Source organism: Populus nigra, chromosome 3, assembly GCF_951802175.1.
Source record: "Populus nigra chromosome 3, ddPopNigr1.1, whole genome shotgun sequence".
NCBI lineage: Eukaryota > Viridiplantae > Streptophyta > Magnoliopsida > Malpighiales > Salicaceae > Populus > Populus nigra.
The window spans coordinates 14,841,443-14,854,859 of NC_084854.1; the positions used below are offsets into that span (position 1 = coordinate 14,841,443).

The 13,417-nt window shown below is 29.2% G+C and overlaps 1 protein-coding gene across 2 annotated transcripts; it reads right to left on the reverse strand.

The window, feature by feature from the left end:
* Positions 1–511: 511 nt before the first annotated feature.
* Positions 512–2,567, reverse strand: LOC133687918 (protein ELF4-LIKE 3). Of its 2 annotated transcripts, none has more exons than XM_062107263.1 (2): positions 2,155–2,567; positions 512–1,126 (listed from the first exon to the last, which is right to left on the reverse strand). In XM_062107263.1, the coding sequence occupies exon 2, from the start codon at positions 1,074–1,076 to the stop codon at positions 732–734; it is 345 nt and encodes a 114-aa protein (XP_061963247.1). In that variant the 5' UTR covers positions 1,077–1,126; positions 2,155–2,567; the 3' UTR covers positions 512–731. The 2 variants fall into 2 exon arrangements, with proteins under 2 accessions (XP_061963247.1, XP_061963246.1); XM_062107262.1 differs by having other exon boundaries at positions 2,238–2,559.
* Between the last annotated feature and the right edge of the window lie 10,850 nt (positions 2,568–13,417).

The window sequence follows — 13,417 nt, forward strand, 5'->3', positions numbered from 1 at the left end:
GATTGGGAACCAAAAAGATAAATCTAAAAGCTGCTTTCTTCCCCCATTGTTTCAGAGCATCTTCACAGAGATGCATGCATGTATTGTTCACTTCTCCACAAGCATGTAAAAAAAACAAAAGCAAACATGAACACTGATTTCACAACAGAGGAACAGAGAGAGGACTCTCAAAACAGTATCTGCAACCTCACCATTTCAGCTCTCGGCTATGGCCCCCTAGAAAATTCCTTGGTTTAATGTTGAATTGAAAAGGGAATAAAGGGTAAGCAGAGAAGAGATTTGAGCATTCATGAAAAAGAGATTGTAAAGAGAAGACTTGGTAAAAGACTGATAATACATATCAGCCTTTTTGACAAACAGAAAAAGTTACAAGCTAAAAGCTCTAAAATATCTTTTTTGTGTATCAGGAAAGTCCTGATTGTTGTTATCCATTACAAATGAGCTACTCCATCAAACATAAAGATGAAGTATTTTGGCCATTATCAATAACAGGAGCAAAGAAGAAAATAGATTTCACAAGCATGATTGATTTCAATTAGATCAACAGTTACAACTGGACACAAATATTGGCCAATTATTTCTCTAAGAAAAGCAAAGAAGAGAGGGTGAAGAGCTAAAGACAGTGCATTGATACAAAGCTACATAATCTCTAATGATCATGTTCTACTACCTCAACACAATTTGTAAAATCCTTCTTTACTCCATGGAAAGAATTAAGAAAAACAATGTCTCTATGCAGGTCTATTTCTCTTGTGGCCACCTTTGCCATCAGATTTCAAGGCACCACTAGAATCCCCCTCAGAAGAGGCGTCCATGGATTTGGTGAAGGAGGTAGAAAGATCAGCATAAAGGTCAACTACCCTCCTGATATTGTTGTTGAGCTCCCTTATCAGACCAACATTTCTGCTCAGGTTGTCAGGGATCTTGGATTCATGGTTCTGATTTATCTCATTAATGAGAAGCCTATTCTGATCCAAGATATTTTGGACCTGAACAAAGTTCTTTTGAAATGTCTGCAAGATCTTGCCATCTATCTGGGTACCATTGCCAAGTCCTGAGAATGTGTCACCCTCCATGGTATCTTTCCCTTTTTTGGAGTCAGAACTCTATCTAATCAAAACCAGTCCTGCATGAACAACAACCATAAAGAACGAAGAAAAATGAGAAAGAACAAAAGATGAGACAGTGCTTGTTAAACCGTATGCAACCAATTTATTTTTTTAATAAAGACCGTAATCATATTTTGTATATGGATTTATTTATTTATTCATCATCTGTACATATAGATATATAGATGCACAATCCAAAACACCAGACAAAACATGAGAAACCTTGGAATTGTTTAAGACATTATTTTTTTGGCATATGAGACAAGAGCCTGTAGTAGAAATCATGACTTCCATGGGTTCCACTTTTTTACAGAGGGATCTGATAACAAATACTACCCAATTATTTACTATTGTTATTATTATTATTATTTATGATGAGATGTGAAAAGGCAGATCCCATTTCCATAAAAGGGAACCTCTTTTTTTATGTACTAAGAAAAATACTCACCCAAAACTCAGTTTCGAAGGAGAATCTCAAAGACCAAGAAAAAAAACAGTCAAGATGCAGAGAAGATGAAGCCATCTGGCTGTACTGTACTTACTATTACTACTGCAGTTACAACATCATTAATTCTTACAACAGAATAATAAAAAAAACAAAAACAAAATGTTGGTAGCAAATCAAAATGGGATTTTCATTTTAAGGTAGAAGAAATAAATATTTCTAAAATGGGATTTACTTAAAATCCAGAAACATGTCTTAGATACACAAGGAAAGAACCAAAACTTGAAACTCAAACGTCCCAAGCTTTACATTACAAACTTGCAACTGCGGAAGCTCAAATTCTAAGTGGAAAATGGAAAAATCCAACCTTTTTTTTAAAAAAAAAATCCGAAACAACCTGGATAGCCTATGAACACCAATCTTCGTAGAAAAACAACAAAATAAATATATATTATCTATATTGGTTTTAAGGTAGTGGAAAATTTGCAAAACAAAGAAACAAGATAGAGATCAGTTCTAGAAAGAAAATAAACCCATCAAACTAAATAACACAATTAAATCCAAGTAAAACAAAATAGATTGTAGTGATAGAGGGAGTACCTTAATTATTTTATATTTTATCGTGACTCGTTGTTAGTGTGTGTGTGTGTGTGTGTGTAAAGGGAAGCGTATTGGTTGAATACCTTGAAAATCTGGGACATTATATCCTGGAAGAGAAGACAGAGATTGACGACGAGGGATTCCCGAGGAAGAATGGAAAAGGATCGGCGATTTTTGGATTGATGAAATACAGGTTAGGTATTGGTGTTTCTCATGAATTATGAGAAAATCTGTAGAGAGAGAAGGTGAGGGAGATTGTAATTTTAGAAAGAGAAAGTGAAGATTTGACAGTCACGCTTGGACCCTCTCTTTCTCTCTATTTTACAACTATTCGATTCTCCAAACTCCTAAATAATATTTCCACCTCTTAATTCCTTCTTCTTATTATTTCTGATTTGATTCACTGGGTACTGCTCCCATCTTTTGCTCAGATCCAAGACATGATTTCTCCAACTGTTTAATTATTGGGCACGTGGCATGTGCTTCTGGAGACGTTGTCTATTAACAGAGACCCCACTTCTGGGATTTATCATCATCCCCCTGCTGCCAATCCCTCTTACGGGTTAATTTGAGTTATTTTTGTTTGGCAGATAGTGTTTGAAAGTATGATTAAAATTATATTTTAAAAAAAAATTAAATATTTTTTTTAAATTAGTTTTTTTATTTTTTAAGATTATTATGATGTGTTCATATTAAAAATTATTTTAAAAAAACAAAAAAAACATCATTTTGATGCATTTCCAGATGAAAAACACTTTGAAGTGCAACTGCTATCACACTCCTAAACACCCCTTTAAAACATAAAACATAAAATTACATGTACGGAAAGTATTGGTAAAATAATATATTTTGTATTTATCACGATTTCAAAACATGATATTTAAAGAAGTCATGATTGATAAATATAGCATTGACAAATATTATGTTTTATAAGTATGATATCTACCTAAATCATAAATTACCCTAAATTTACCCTTAAACCCTAAAAAATATTACCGATAAACTCCAAACACCTCCTTAGAACATAAAACATAAAATTACATGTACAGAAAGTATTGGTAAAATAACATAATTTGTATTTATCACAATTTCAAAACATGATATTTAAAGAAGTCATAATCGGTAAATATGGCATTGACAAATATCACGTTTTATATAAGTATGATATTTATCTAAATCACAAATTACCCTAAATTTACCCTTAAACCCTAAAAAATTTACTGATAAACCCTAAACCACTAACCCATAAATAATATATATAAAAAAAACTAACCATAAACACTTACACTCACTGACTGTGATTCAAACCTCAAATCCTAACACCATCTATAACATAAATATTACTTAACCATTAAAAACTAACACTAATCCATACCTTAATTACTAACCATAACCTTAACCCTAACAAATCTCTAACCTCGTACCTTTAACCACAAAAATTAACCATAATACAAACCTCTTACCAAAAAATCTAACCTAAACTAATCCTAACTTAATCCAAACATCAAGCACTAATCCCAAACCTCTAAGACTAAAATGTCAAATCTCTTGCCAATATGAAGTTAATAGTTGTCAAAACCTTTTAGATTAGGCTTCTTTTTTTATAAAATTAAACTTTACATAAAAATTATATTTTTTGCAATGTTTCATTTATGTGGTTTTAAAGCCATTCATAATCAAAATATGTTTTGGATTTTTGATGAATTACATAATAACTATAATCTTTATCATGTTTTCATTTCTTATAATTAATTTATTATCAAGCATTTTATAATCAAAATTTCTTTTGAATTTAGGGTGAATTGTATAATAATTGTAATTCTTTGATTCATGATACCTGTTTAACAATTATTTGGTCTGTTAATCTTCAACTTTTTGGTTTATGACATATGTAAATGCAAGAATTCAACAATATTCAAATTAAAATTAAACTCAACAAACAATCTTGTTATCTTCGTTCACGTGATGAGTAGTAAGATTTTGATTTCAATACTAGTACTCCAAATATTATAGCACTCCAAATTATATCTAATAAAAAAATATTTGGATCTTAACTTAACCAACCCATTTTTTGTTTTTCGTTTTAAAAAAACAATATTCCAAATATACCAAAACACATTAAAATTAACTGCAAACTAATAATTAATAAAACCACACAACATAATACAACGATAACATATAAGCAAGTCTATTTATCTATGCCTACGTCGTCTACTTGATAGGCTAAGTTCATCAATAACACGACTGCCTCCTATTTGAGTGGCTTCATCCTCGACCACAACATCATCAAGAGTTAACATCTCTTCAAAGTTCGCAAGTGCAGTGTGACAAGAAGTAAACTAACGAGACGCGTAAATATATCCTTCTTTTTCTTTATCAAGATTACAAAGCACATAAATGACCTCTAGACCTTTCAGTAATAAGAAGCCAACCTAATATTAATAAAATTCATACATTAAAAATTTCATAAAAAAAGCGCACCATTCAACATATATTAATTTCAAAAAGTTATGATTACTTACTGTATTTTAAATATGTTGTGCATGTTGCTCGTATTGCAAGTCTTTTAGTGGAGAAATATGCTCGAGGTCTGGTGTGATTACCTGACGTGTTATACCCATATACCAAATATTATACTCCTCTGTAATCATAGGATGCATCTTGACAAATATCTTCATTCTCCATGTATCTCACTATGATATATATGTTGCATGGTAGCTTAACTAGGCATAATCGTTACTTTTACCCTGACAATTTACGACGTGTAATGTATTATTTATATCAATGTCAACTAGATTGTGCTAACTAAATTTGAACAATCATATCACCCGATCAATAAAAAACAATAACAAGACCATTGTTGTTTATATGTCTATCCCCTAGTGTAAATTGCCAACCAGTTTATCATCTATGTAAGGAGACCACATGACCTATAATACAAGTATCAAAAATATAAAATGACAATAATAGGTAAAAGAGTACATATGTTGTCACTAGGCTCAGATAAATCATATCTATATTGATTAGTGTAATTATTGTCAAACATGCTTTCATCACCCTTGTGTAACAAATCGGTTATCAATGACATGTTTAGGTTGTTCGTAACTAACCTAGAAGGACTGGTGGATTATGATGCTCTTTCACCCATTCAACCAAAAGTTGAGATAGACAAAGAAATTAGTCAACTACCCCCACATAATTTTATCATGTTCAATCCACTTTGAATAAAAAGACCAATCGTTGTTTTAAAACTAACATCACATGTGATGAGTACAAAATAATACTAATGTTACTCAACTTTACACCTCCAAGTTATATCAACTACAATATCATATAACATTCAACAACAAATTGCTTTCACTATTCTAAGTGATACTATTGTTCATATCAGGAACAATAGTACCATCGTAATGACATAATATAAAGATATTATAAGATATTTTTAGAAAAAATAAAACCTATTCCAATCAATTTAACATAAATTAATCAAAATTCTCAATTAGCAACTTAACCAACAAATCAACATAAAACATAATTAATCAAAATTCAACCTAAATCATGTTATTTTTATGCTTAATTGCATAAAATGAACCCTAACTGCATAATTTTATAGTTAATTAACACAAATCAATCAAAATATCCAATATTGGCAACTTGCCTAAAAAATCAACGCAAAGCATAATTGATCATAATTCAACCTAATTAATTTTTTTTTCATACTCAATTGCATGAAATCAACCCTAATTGCATAAATTCATAGCTAATTTAACACAATTCAATTAAACATTAATTTCAAACAAACTCAATTTTCAAACTAAACCCTAATTACAAGTAAACATAAATTAACTATAACATACACCAAATTAATATAGATGTAGGTTGTTTACCTTGCTTCTTTCAACTGAGGAGTAGTGGCAATTTGGTGCTCATGTCTTGGGGATTGGTGGCAAGGCCGGGGATAATGGTTTTGACGCTAAAGGCTTGAAGATATGGAGAGTGATTTTCTAGTGTGTTTTAATGCTGGGGTGGCAGTTTTGACTGGTTTTTTAGAGAGAGATATTGTGTGGATTACTAGTTTTTAGAGAAAAAGTGGTTGCAACTGTGGGTGGAAAGAAAAAGAAATTAGGTTAAATTGCATAACTTGTCACGATTCTGAATAGCAAAATCATAAGTTGCTGTAATTTAGAATTGTGACATTCTATAGATGTTACAATTCTTAAGCATGTCATCCTTAAATATTACAACTATGAATCATGACAATCTCAAATTATGTTACTTCACAATTATTTTTTAAACTTTTCTATTTTACTAATATTTTTAATTTATTGTGCTAATGTTTTTTTTTAATAAGCAATTCAAGTGGATTCATGTCAAGTCATTTTGGGTTCGGATCACTACACAAGTGTCTTTAATCCAAACCCATTGAGTTTGAACCATTCTGATCAACTAATAGGTTCTAAAGTTATTTATTTCTTGTAAAAGAAAGAATTTGACTGTTAATGTATATTTTAGATGTATATGTATATATCATGGATATCAACTATGATAATTACAAAAAATATATATGCATTCATATTATCAATGGTTTGGAGTAAAAATTTAATTGAGTAACTTGTTATCAAATTACCAAATAAATTAAAAGAATTGAGATTTTCATTGTAACGACTCATTATGTTCTAGATTATATTATTTGTATAAATAGTGCCTAATTTATTTTTTTTATAATCAAACTATTAATTCTTTTTAATTTTACCCTCTTGAGTTACATTAGCATAGTTTTATGTGCTTACATGTATTTTAGTTTGCAGTATCTTGTAAATGCAAATTCTTGAGAAATATTTGAGGATGCATGAGGAATCACTTTTCAGAATCAAATTTTAATTGTAATTATAAATAAAAATTAAAATAAAAAGGGTCAACTTGTAAAAATAACAATAGAAAATACCCCATTTATACTTTAGCATGGAAAACTTCAATTTGATCCCTAAATTTTATGTTTTTTTACCAATTGATCCTTGTTGATTTAGCAAGTTATGTTTTGATACCATACTTCATTTTATTAATGTTTCAGTCCATAGATGTTGAGATAAGAGAGTGAATGTGTCAAATGATTGCTTTCTAGCCATTAAAAAGATTGATTTTTGTGTCAATTAGTTTGTCTTCTTGAGAAAAGTTCAATGAAGATAGTTTTTCCTATAACTATGCTAGAAAAAATAGAGTGGGGTTAGTAAAGTTTTTTATTTGTTTATTTTTTTATGGATTAGTGGGTTTTGAGGGTTGGAGATGGGTTTATTAAAGGTTTTTTGGGTGTTATTTTGGTTTTTTGGGTGAAAATATGTTGAAAATAGATTTTTCGGGTCCAAATACATGTTTTCAAGTGTTTTTCTATAACCATGCTGGAAAAAATATATAATAGTTCATCATTTTTTTTTATTCAAGTAATTTCCTTTTCTGGGAGTGACTAGGGAAATTTAAGGGTTTAAAATAAGTTTATTGAGGTTTCTATAGTATGTTTGAGGTGTTTTCAAGTGAAAGTAAGTTGAAAAAAGACTTTTTGGTTCTAAAAATATGTTTTTTTTTTTTACCATTTAGAAAAAAAATGGAATGGATGACTCTCTAAATAAAAATGCATACCGCACATGCCTAGTTTCTTGATGACTGGCCGCCTAGTGTGGGCTTATACTACCACGACCATCATCGTTTGGCTTTTTCATTTTATTTTATTTTTTTCTATTTAAATATTAATTAATACCCCATCTTAGTTCTTAATTTTTTTAGTTTGACTTTATTTTTGAAAGGTAATTTATTTTTTAAAATATTTTTTTTTAATTTTATAATGTTTCGAAAAGATTGTTATAATTTGTCAACAATTCATTTCCTCTTACGTTTTATATAAATAAGTTTTATTTTTATGACATATTTATATATAAAAAAATCATTTGTACTTAACAACAAGAATTAAGCTCTAAGATAAATAAAATAAAACAAAGAGTTAGTGTAAAGTATGTGCACTTGCATCTCTCTTTTTCTTTCACTAAAAATATTAGCTTTTTAATTTAGTATTTTATTAACAACTCCTTTTCTAATTATTAATTCATAATTTTTTTAATTTATTTTATTACATATAAACAACATCTTTCTATTTTTCTAATAATAAAATTCATGATACCCAAAAATAAATTTATAAAATAAAACAACGAGGTAGTGTGAAATACGTGTACTTGAATCTCTCTTTTGCTTTCACCAGAAAAATTAGCCTTTTAATTTAGTATTTAATTAACAACTTCTTTTCTAATTATCAATTGATAATTTTTTAAATTTATTTTATTACATATAAACAACATCTTTCTATTTTTCTAATAATAAAATTTATGATACCGAAAAATGCATTCATAACACAATCACTTATTTTCCATTAGAAATTAAGTTGAAATCATATCTGTTGCATAGCATGCATGGAGAACAAGCGATTTCTACACCACTTAGTTTCAAGGAAATAATCACGTTATTCTTAAAAAAAAAAAAACAAAAGTTCAATAGTTTTATAGATATTAAACTTTCTTCCATGTATGCAAAAAAATTACACATATATTGTCATTTTTTATATGGAAAATATTTTGTGAAAAAACAAGAGAGATTAGCGCAACATATTTCATTTTTTCCCGATAATTTGAAGATATATTATCAAGTCATAGAAAGATTTCTCATGATTACAAAGCAGAATGACTAGAAATAGTAGAATAAATAATATAAAAATATTATTAATTATTATTTTATTAACAAAAATTGAAAGAGGAGATGAATTTAATGTTCAAGTATTCATGAATAGCTGTTCATAATTTTTTGTTTTTTTTATTTAATTTTTTTTATTTCATCTATCAATATTAAATTTATTATAAATTAAACTTCATAATTTTTTTTAATTTATTTTCTATGGGTATTTTCAATTTCATAACATGGGTGGTGTGTTTAACATGTTAGAATGATTAGCGTATTTAGCAAGTTAGCCCGAGTTGACTCGATCTTTTTTTTTATATCTTTTTTTAATTCAAATATATTTTCAATTTCATCATTCTAATTCAAAATTGAGCTTCTTAATTTATTTTGATCTACTTATTATATGGTTATCTTGATCTCATAATATACGTCAAGGTTTGGTGGTTAATTCAAGTCATTTGTTTTGTCCTTTTTAATTGAATTTTCTTTCAACTTCATCATTTTTACACTAAGTTTATTGAGAATTGAACCTTATAATTTATTTTAATTTACTTTTTATAGGGTTATTTAGGTCTCATGACCTAGAATCATGAGTTTTGTAAATTAACTCGAGTTGACTAAGGTTTTTTTATTTTTTATTTTTTTTTTCAATTTCATCATTTGAAATTAGATTGATTGAGAATTAAGTTTCATAATTTATCTTAATTTGGCTTTTATAATGTTTTCAAGGTCTTATGATCCAAATTGGGTATTTGACAAGTTAGTTCGGTTTGACCCGAGTAAATTCAATAAATTGCTATCTCAATATATATAAAAAAAAGATGGCATCTTAAAAAAAATTTAGTCAAACTAAATTTTTATTGGTCAGCTATATTGCTTTTAGACCCTCTAATTTGATTAAGTCACATCATGTCAACTCTCACAATGTTTAAAAACATTTCCACTAGAAAATACATTAGCAATGTCTGAATATTTTTTTCATGTTAAAAAAATATTTAATCTTATCTGTAAAGTAGCACAAGTAAATGTTCTATTACAAATCTAAATGGGAACGAGAATAAGGGATTAACAAACTTTGTAAATACATTAAAAAACAAGAAATATAAGTTTTTAAATTTTAATTACCATATTGTGTTTTTTGAAAAAAAAATTATTCTATTAATAAAATAAATATCACTACCAGAAATTTGGCAAATACAAATAGAAACACTAATATAATTTTTTTTGTCGGTAGATTGCGGTGAATTGTACTGACAGAATTTTCGATCGTTATATCCATCGGTAAACACCGACGGAAACATCCTATCGATATATACTGAGGGAATTGCAGTGGAAAAAGAAGGAATAAAAAATCCATAAAAGTACGATGACGTATAACTTTTACCGATGTCTTTACTGACAGAATTAACTCGACAGTAAAGTTCTTCTGTAAATATATCGACAAAAATAATCCCTCGATATATACCAATAGAATTACAGACAATATTACAGTGGGATTTAAAAAGGCAAATCATATGGTGACATGACATATTTTACCGACAGAATGATCGATGGAATGCTCGACAGAATTATTCAAGTGGTAAATCCATCAGTAATATTTAATTTATGACCTGGTAATCGATTCTCCTCTCCCCTTCCCCCATTTCTCCTTCTTTTTTATGCATTTTTTTCTGCAACAAACAGCCACCTCCCCCCCCCTCCTCAATCTCAACATAATTCAACCTCACATAACAGATTTGGTCACCACAACACTCGATTTGTAAGCATCCATATTCTGATTCAAATTTTATTGAGGATTCTTCATCTTAAGTAAGCAAATCTACCCTTTTTTTTTATTTGAACATAATTTTTTTATGTTAATTTTTTATATATATTTCTGTAGTATATATATTTTGACTGGGTGTTTACTTATTTTATAGTTTTTTTCTCATACAATTTTGTTATATGGATTTATGATTTGTACATGTTATGGTTTGTTTTAGATTTTATAAAATTATATTTGTTTGTAAATTGATGAAACTTATGTCAAATTTTTTTACTTCAGTGTATTGTGACAAAATAAATAATGGCTTATTTAACGAGTTCATTTTATATTTTGCTAATTTTTTTATTGTCGAGTTATAATTTTCAGTAAAAGTGTAGAAATTTGAATTTATATAGATATATAATTGATAATGAGTCAATAGAACTATTAAAATAAATTGAGCTGAACCGATATTTTTGCAAATTTATTTATTTAACATAACTATTACATGTTGTCATAATTATATAAACAGGTTTGATATAAGTAATGAATGATCGTTCATGAATGTATTGGGATTCACTCTAGGGGTTACGGAGGATGAGTTATTGTAATAGAGTGACAGATATAGATTTATTAATTACATACTATCTAATCCGAGAAATATTAGTGAATGCAGTATTAGCTGTCCATGCAAGAATAAAAAATTTATCGATCTAGATGTTGTAATGATACATCTTCTACAAATAGAGTTCATGGAGAAATACATATATTGATATGCACACGAAGAACCATATGTTCCTCATGATACCATGGTACATATGATGATTGGGTTAACTTCTAATGTTAGCAACGTGCATGGAGTTGTAGATGACAATAGTAATTCTTACAGGAATATAGTTATAGATGTAATGAGAATAAATCAGGGTTATGTTGGTCAATGTCCAATCGTAGATAAAGAATCTAATGCAGACGTGACCAGGTTTTCTGATTTTTGAAAGATTTCGATGAGCCATTATGAAATGGTTGCACAAATCATAGTAAATTATTGACAGTTGCGCATGCATTCACCATCAAGTTAGATCATGGGTTGAGTGAGGTCAATTATGATATAATTATCGAATGAGCGAAAATCATTTTACTTGAAGGGAAATGGCTGAACTAGAACTTCTACGTTGAAACCATAAAATTAACATGTGTCTAAACTTCTGCATGTTATACTACCTTGAAAATGCAGAGTCGACTGAGTGTAGAACATGTGAACATTCTCATTGTAAACCCAGAACTAGCACGGGAATGACTCTTCTCCCACACAGAAAATTTAGATACTTCCCACTAATACCTAGACTGTAGAGGTTATTCATGCCAAAGACTACTAAGCATATGACATGGCACCAATCACATGATGCGGTGGATAGAGTGATGGTACATCTTTTTAATAGTGAAGCCTGAAAACACTTTAATAGTGAGCATTCTTAGTTTTTAGTGGAATCAAATAACGTGCGTCTTAGGTTATATAAAGATAGATTCAATCCATTCGGGTCATTTGCTGCACCTTATTCTTATTGTTCAGTGATACTCACGGTTTATAACTTGCCACCGGGGATGTATATAAGGCGAGAGTTTATTTATTTTCATCTATTATCATACCTAAACCTAATAGTCTAGGTTGGAATATATATGTTTTATCTTCGACCATTGATTGATGAGTTGAAGCAGTTGAGGTCATCTAAGGCTTTGATTTATGATGTATCGAGAAAATAAAATTTTCTAATGAAAGAAGCTTTGATGTGGACAATCAATGACTTTCTTACTTATATAATGGTTTTTGGTTGGAGCACGCATGAAAAACTAGCATATCCATACTGTATGGAAAATAACAAGGCATTCATGTTAACACATGGTGGTAAAACATCATTTTTTTTACTGCCATCAGTGGTTCTTGCCAATAGATCACAAGTATAGAAAGAACAAAAAGGACTTCTTTTTTGGTAGAGTTGAAAGGGATGTTGTACCACCACTTCATTTAGGTGAGGTATTGTATGACGTGGTGTCAAAGTATGGAGATATTGTGTTTAGTTTTCCATTTGTTAAGCAGAAGTTTTTTTGTTTTAGTTTGACTCACAATTGGATTAAGCGAAGTATTTTTCGTGACCTTTCTTATTGGAAGACCAATCTCCTCCACCATAACCTTGATATTATGCAAAAAGAAAAGAACGTGTTTAAGAATATTCTTAACACGATTATGGACGTGAAGAGAAAGAAAAAGGACAACATCAAGGTTAGAATTGATATAATTTTGTTTTGTCAAAATAAAGATATGAAGTTCGTTTATATTAGGTCATGGGTCGCAAATCCTAAAGCTAGCTTCGCCTTAGACAAGAATGCATAATTACTTGTCTACTAATGATTTAAAAGTCTATGTTTTCTTGATGGACATGCCTCGAACATATCAAGGTTGATGAATTTGAAGGATTGTAAATTGTATGGAATGAATAATTATGAATGCTATGTGTTTATGCAAACACTCATTCCATTAGATTACAAGGATTTATTGTCAAAAGGAATATGAGATACACTCATGGAGATCAATCATTTCTTTAGAGATATATGCTCCAACAAGTTGCAAACACAATACATGGAGAGGTTTGAAACAAATATTGTCCAAATAATATGCAAACTTGAGATGATATTCCCTCCATTATTTTTTAAATTGATAGAGCATTTACCTATATATTTACCGTTTAAGTCAAAAGTTGAAGGCCTAGTTTAATATAGATGGATGTATCCATTCGAGAGGTTAAA